Below are 7,124 nucleotides of genomic sequence, written 5' to 3'. Positions count from 1 at the left end.
GCTCCGGTCAACATCGCCTGAATGAGCTCGAGCAGGGGAGATGGCTACCGCGGTGGCGGCTCGAGGAGTGGAAACGGCTACCGCGGTGGCGCAGGCGAGCGGGCGGCGCTTGGCCTCCTCCACGACCGCACCTCTATGCCGGCGAGGATCACGCGGATTTATGCGGCCTCGGCCCGCCCAACGCGGCGGCGCGGGGAGCTGGCGGCAGCGGCGATCCACAGAGACACTGCGAAGAGGAAGAGTGGGTGAGGGAAAGAAAAGGATAAGGCTGCGGGGGAGAAGGAGATGAGGTCGTTCGGGAGTTGGGAGGAAAATCCCGAACTAATTCTCTGTTGACTTGGCAATTTCACATGCTCTAAGATTTGTGCAAATCATCTGACGGCAGTCGAGGCGTTCGGGACCAAGTGCTAAAATCCTGACGTTCGGGAGTTATCGATTCCGTTAAAAAAAGAGGTTTGGGGTTCTTTTTTTTTAGACAGAGAATTTGCCATAGTATTGGAAATACTCTGGTTTTAATAATAGAGTTTTTAGTGCTAGCCAAACAGGTCACTGTAAATAAAACCATGGTAAGTAAAAAAACTGCATATTGGCTGAGGACCTCGTTTAATCATGCCTAAATCATAAATCAGTCGGATAAAAAGAAAAAAAAAGAGACGATCCCACATATGTTATGATGCAAATATTATTTGAGACTACATATTGGCTGAGGACCTCGTTTAATCATGCATATAGCCATCTTAACTAGAAATCGATCTGATCCAATGCAGGCTAGCTAGGCTAAGTAGTGTAGCTGCACTCAACCGGCACCTTGCCGTTCTGGAACCGGTCCTTGTCGGCGCAGTAGTCGTAGTTCATGTACGTCCTCCGGACGTGCTCGTAGGCCGCCTGCTCCCGGACGGACAGCCGCCTGTGCCTGCGGGCGTTCCACCAGAGGTCCGTTGAGTCGCACGGCGTCGAGCTGGTGTTGGCGCAGGCGTCGACGTCGAAGCCCTGGAACCCCGCGGTGAAGGGCGCGCGGCCCCAGTCGATCTTGATCCTGCCGCCATCCGTCGCCCAGTCGGAGCCGTCCCACAGGCTAGCCCGCACGCCCATCTGCTTCACCGGGAACTCGTACTCCGGCACCTGCCCCGTCAGGTTCCTCAGCACCCGTATCGGCACATCGTCCACCAATATCCTGCGAATATATTTCAATGCAAGTTGGGAAAATCAAGATATTTGATATTTTCTTGGAATGTAGGCACATGCATGGGGCTAGATTTTAGGGGGCATACGTACACGAGCTGGTAAGGGTTCCAGAGTATTTTGTACTCGTGGAAGTCGGCTGCGGGGTCGAACCACAGGTTGAGCCTCTGCTCCCTGTCGCCGTCGCCGTTGACGAAGACGTTGGTCTGGAGGGTGATGTTCTCGCCATCCACGTTGCCCAGGAACTCGAAGTCCACCTCGTCGCGGTCACTGCCATCATAAGGTGCTTCCGACGCCAGCTGCATGCATCCATGCAACATAAAATCATAGCTATAGCTCTGCCGCCATGAGCAGCTAGCAAGCACGGATATATCAGCGACTCACATAGAAGGCTGTGATGACTCCGGCCGTGTACCCCCCGGGCACCTTGATCCTCATGTGGAAGAACCCCGACCCGTACGTCGACCTGGAGCGGAACCCTGCGCCGGAGGTTCTGTCCATGGTGAGACGGGTCTCCGTGCCCTGGTCGACGAGGTGGTAGCCGTCTGCGCCCCACGAGGGCACGTAGTTGTCGTCGAACACCGTCGCCGCGGCCAAGGACGGGAGGAGGACGATCAGGAGGAGCTGCCATGGCTGCCGCACGCTGGAAGCCATTGCTAGCTAGCTTAGCCACGAGATGTGTGTGCGCTTGCTCTTGCTTTATACTTGGCCATGTAATGTGGAGGTGTGGACTGCGTGTCTAGTGTGCACGTTAGATCGATTCGGCAGGTCCGTCGGCGGGGCTTCTTGACCACGCACTTACGCATCCATGCACGCGTTGGCCGTTGCCATATATGGTGTCGTCGTCATCGTGGTGATGTCTCGTTTCCAGTTTGGGTCTTTGCTTGATGATCACAATTCACAAACACTACCAACCTCATGGTTCTTAGAGCATCTCCAACAGGCGCGTAACCACGTAGCGCGCTAAATAAGTTTACAGCGACGAAAATAGCAACTTTTCGCGCCACTACAAAAAATTGCGCGTGCGCCACTCCAGCAGAAGCCCTAAAATATAGCGCGCGATACACCTACGTACGCAAAAACAAGATAGTTCAACATAGACGATACATAGATAGTTCTAAAACATAGATAGTTTAGCATAGTTCAACTACTCGTTGTCGTCGTCCTCCTCTTCCGACTCCGACTCGGTGATGTCCTCCTCCGACGTCGTAATGAAGGCGTCAATATACCGTTCATCGTTGGAGTTTTAGGTCGACGCTTCTCCAAGCTCGATGTTGAAGAGCGCGGCCGCCTTCCACGTACACCTGTCCCCACGATATGCGGCTCGCTCCGCCCTCCTTTGTGCGTAGAATTCGCGCTAGTTGACAACATCCTTTGGGAAGCGTTGGCGCCACACCGCCATGGCCTCCTCGTCCATCTTAGCGATGCCGAGGCGGCGCTCCCGCCTCCGGTTGTCGCGACGGTCCTCGTCGGTGACAAGCCGCGGGGGAGGCGCGAGCTCCTGCGCCCGCTCCCGCGTCGCTACCTTGGGAAAGTTCATCTCCTTACGAGGCCGCCGGAGGCGCCACACCGCCGCGTCGTACAAGCGGGCGGCCTCGTGGGCGGTGTGGAATGTGCCGAGGCCGAGGCGCATCTCACCGGACCGGATCTCGGCGAAGAATGCGCCGGAGGGGCGTGCGCGGACGCCGCGGTAGCCCGAACTTTCCGGCGGCGCGGCGGCGCCGAGGCGCCGAGGCGAGAAAGAGCGGCGGAGAGAGTGGCAGAGGGCACGTGGCGTGGCACATAGCGGTGGGAGGGCGCATGGAGGCCGCTGGATTTATAAAGCGCGCCAGACGCAGCGCGCCAAAACTAGCGCGTGCCCGGCCGCTTTTTCTCGCACGCCTGAATCTCCCACGCCCGCTGGAGCGCGCGAAACCGCACCACGCACGCTAAAAGGCACATTTACCCGTGTTTTTAACAACCACTGTTGGAGATGCTCTTAGTAGCACTGGTGCACGCATGTGTTGGTTTGCTGATTCAGACGCTACATTCTCGGTCTTTGATTAGGACATTTCCTTACTCACGTGGCTTAGGGCTTAGACGCTTAGTTGTCTGTTGTTAACATCGTGTAGAGACAACATAAAAACACTCCCAACGATCCATAGGCAGGAGCAGTAGTACTATGTACTTTATTTGTTAGTACTCCTTTCTTTTCAAAATAAATGTCTCAACTTTGTACTTAAAACACTTATTTTTGGAACAGAGGGAGTACTAATTAGTCTGCTTACATTTTTTTCCTTTTCCCCACTTATTACTTTAGGTGATCGAGCGACTCTGCGCTAGTTTCGGTTTATGCCCTTTTTTGAACTGATCTGGTTCACTGTACATCATTTTTGTCATATCAAATCATCAAAGTTTGTAGGTAAGACGACCAAGAATATGTGTAGTGTGGTCACCTGCTATTTTAGCTGTGCTGCATGAGAGACATATCATTGTTCCGAGTGCGGCGAATCTGCACCCGGGCTCAGCTGCACCCGCGCTCACGGAAAAAATCAAAACAAATACAAAAAAAATTTAAAAAATTCCATTTTTTTGTATGGTAGATAATTAGATGCGTGAGGTTCGCTGCAAAATTCAACTCGTTTGGACATTTGAGCAAGTCTATGCAAAAAAGACAAAATCGGGGTCTGTGAAAAAGTTTACTGTTCACAAACTGTTTTGACCCGATTTGTCTTTTTTGCCGAGGCCTACTCAGATATTCAAATGAGTTGAAATTTGAAGCGGACCTCACGCATCAAATTATCTACCACACAATTTTTTTTGGATTTTTTTGAATTTTTCTAGTATTTTTTTTGAATTTTTTGCTGACCAGGTGCAGCTGAGCCCGGGCTCCAGGATGAATTATCGCATTGTTCTCTACTTCTCTGCCTCTTTTGTCACTCATAATCGTGAACATTGGTCTTGTCCTGCAAGGTTCGGTGCTCAATTGGCTTGTGTCTTTTATTACTGGAAACAATGAACAAATAATTGTAGCCAATTCAGAGACGTGACAACAGAACAGACCGGCCTTAGAATTGCCTGGTCACCAGATTCGATTCCCACTTATGTAGGCACAGTCAAGGCCACGCCAAGTTTATGATGTCACCAACCAAACATAAGCAGCAGGTTGCTGGACGGCGCCTGGCTGTTTTGCTCTACAAGAGTTGTGCTTGTTGAGGAATTTGTTACCGTCAGCACTCGATATATGTATGTGGGACTGGATTGTAATGGCAAATGTGTGCACAGAGATAAATTAAAAAGCATGATTGTCATATGTGATGAAAGGAAAGCGAAATTTCAAACAATTTTTTTTGGCAGGCAACACACACAATATCTTCTTGTTCTGGCAAGGTCATGATTAACTGTAAAACATAAAGTTGTAACTGAACTACTAAAACATCTTATATTTAGAAACAGAGAGAGTAATATTAGTGCTTGCAGTATAGTGTACAAGTAGCATGAAAAAATAATACTAGTGTTGAAGTATCCAAAGATAATGTTGTATACACAAGATGTACGGTAAAAACACCCCTCAATTCAAAAAAGAAAAACATAAGATGCACAGCTATGCATGTAGGCTATTTGGATTATCGTTGAACAGAAAATAGGTTGTCCCTTCTGCCCTTGAAACCAGGCTGAGCCCAACTATCCTTTTTTTTAAGATCAACTGTCAATACGCAAATTGTCTAAAAAAAACTGTCAATACCCTGCGACTAGATCTGAGCAAGAACAGCCTGGATCACCCTAAAGTCGGTGTTTCCTACTCGACGCTCTCTCCAAATCCCATTTAGCGTCTTCAGCGCCATTTATAGCTCTTCTCATAAACTAGTGCATTCCCCCTTCCACTTTGGGTTCACCCATTTTTCTTTTTTCTCTCTTGTCCGCTACAATTTACGCACTTCCTGGTCGATCGCTCCACCCTTTTTCACTGGTTTTAGGAACTTTCTAGAATGTTCCACTGGTTTTTTGGAGCGGGTTTCCCATGGGTTTTTTTTCCAGGACGTTTGTATGTTTTTTAATCAATTAGTGATTTTTTTTTCCAAATTTTCGTTTTTTACAAATTTGTGAACTTTGTTTTAAATTCCCAATCTCCCCCCCCCCTAAATTTGTGAACTTTTTTCAAATCATTGTGAACATTTTTTAAAATTCGTGAACTATTTTCAGTTTTGCGAATATTTTTAAATCACGAAGCCGATCTCCTGGCGGACGATCTTCTCGGCGTCGGGGCATGTCTTGCTGTAGAAGCCGATCTCCAGCTGAGCCACCGCTGCCGAGCTAGCTGCTGCGAGCACTAGCAGGGCCAGAGGGAGCAGCAAAAACCTGACCGCCATGGACCTTAACCAGTTGCACGATCGAACTAAGCTCCAATTAAGTGGCCACGGACAAGAATGTTTCAGTACTAGCAATATCTATGTCGAGGAAATGGACGGATGCTGTGTATTTGTCCTCGCAATCCCTGTATTTATACATATGCCGGCCGGCCGGTTACGTAGTCTTGGGTGCATGTCGACGTGTGACAACCTGTTATCTATGTGCACAGGCATGTGCTAACTATCATCACAATACAACCGTCTCTGTTATCAACTGATTCAGACGCGGCTAAACGGACAAGTCAAAGCACAAAAATGGGGGAAGGAAATAGATGTCGCCGAGGCCGTTCAATCGTTCATGATTGGCGTCCAGCGTAACATGACATGAATCTATCACGAAGAACAAGTTTCAGGGGAAGGCAATTATCCCATAATTAAACTGCCAGAGGATATATATGCACCAAGGGAATAACGTTCTGTGGCGCCATGTGCTCGAAGGATGATTAGTTTGGGCAGGCTGTATATCAAATATTATCTCTACAGAATTTCCAAGGGTGACTTGTTGCTTCAAGTCGAAAGCTCCTAGTTCGAGTAATTTTACCCGTGCCGGGATGTACCGGTGTTCAATCCACCCTCCATCGCTTTTATCAAGATTCGTGCGGGTTTTATACTCTATTTTCAGATATCAGACTACACATAGCAATACATATACTAGTGTCAGATATTGTCAGCTTTTACAGAAGAGAGAGAGTTAGAGTAGAGACAACGGTGCATGCATGCACGCATTCACTCACGGGATACATATGACATGCATTTTATTTTCATCCTCATATTTTTAATGACTTATATCTTTTGAACCAAATGTCCATTATTGAAACTTTTTGTATATTTGAATTCGTGGTGACAAGATCTACAGGACAAGATCAATTTTGGATATGTTTGAAATATATTTTATTTTATATGTTTCAATTATATTTGAAATCACTTTCATAAAACACTAAATTGTTTCACTATTTCATAAAAGTTTTTTCTAGTGTTTCGCTCATTTTCACAAACTGGAATATGGAACTCACAAAGACACATATATATTTGATATAGTAGTAAAATAGAAGTTTAATATATTCTTAATAATAAATTCAACACAATGAAACAACCAATTCTGATATTTCAAATAGCTAATTTCACATATTTTGGCGCGGGGGAATAAGCACCTTGACAAACACACTAAAAAACTTGAGTGAAATATGTGGGCTACAACTTAGACGTGTTTGAAATAGTCAATTCCACATATTTTAAATAACCTATTTCACTAACTTCTTATTTTTATATTTTAATTGTCTTTTGTTTTATTTCACTTTTATTCAAATAACTTATTTCACTCATTTCAGAAAACACACTGCACTCATTTACAAAATATAGATTTCACCCATTTCACTAGTTTCAGAAAACTGATTTCGCTCATTACAAAATATATCTGAGAAACTAATTTCACTTCGTGTTTATGAAAAAAATATTGAAACATATTTCACTCAGCAGAAATATCAGTATCACACAATGAAAAAGTCGTTTCACACCTAAAAGATATATTTCACTTTTTTCAAATAACTCATTTCA

At 46.4% G+C, this 7,124-nt stretch overlaps 1 protein-coding gene across 1 annotated transcript; it reads right to left on the bottom strand.

Annotated features, from left to right (window-relative positions):
* Positions 1–638: 638 nt before the first annotated feature.
* On the bottom strand, positions 639–1,871 carry LOC123167809 (putative xyloglucan endotransglucosylase/hydrolase protein 1). The gene is made up of 3 exons (XM_044585671.1): positions 1,567–1,871; positions 1,276–1,481; positions 639–1,174 (listed from the first exon to the last, which is right to left on the bottom strand). Exons 1-3 carry the CDS (start codon positions 1,834–1,836, stop codon positions 778–780), a joined length of 873 nt encoding a protein of 290 aa, XP_044441606.1. The 5' UTR covers positions 1,837–1,871; the 3' UTR covers positions 639–777.
* Positions 1,872–7,124: the final 5,253 nt, after the last annotated feature.

This window comes from Triticum aestivum, chromosome 7D (genome assembly GCF_018294505.1).
Source record: "Triticum aestivum cultivar Chinese Spring chromosome 7D, IWGSC CS RefSeq v2.1, whole genome shotgun sequence".
NCBI classification, from domain to species: Eukaryota; Viridiplantae; Streptophyta; class Magnoliopsida; order Poales; family Poaceae; genus Triticum; species Triticum aestivum.
This window is presented reverse-complemented; position numbering and strand designations above follow the sequence as displayed.

Excerpts from the sequence above, each read along its gene's own strand:
- LOC123167809 (XM_044585671.1), bottom strand. The coding sequence starts at position 1,836 with ATGGCTTCCAGCGTGCGGCAGCCATGGCAGCTCCTCCTGATCGTCCTC. Across the intron at positions 1,482-1,566 it reads GAGTCATCACAGCCTTCTAT|CTGGCGTCGGAAGCACCTTA; the intron begins GTGAGTCGCTGA and ends GGATGCATGCAG. Across the intron at positions 1,175-1,275 it reads TGGAACCCTTACCAGCTCGT|GATATTGGTGGACGATGTGC; the intron begins GTACGTATGCCC and ends ATATATTCGCAG.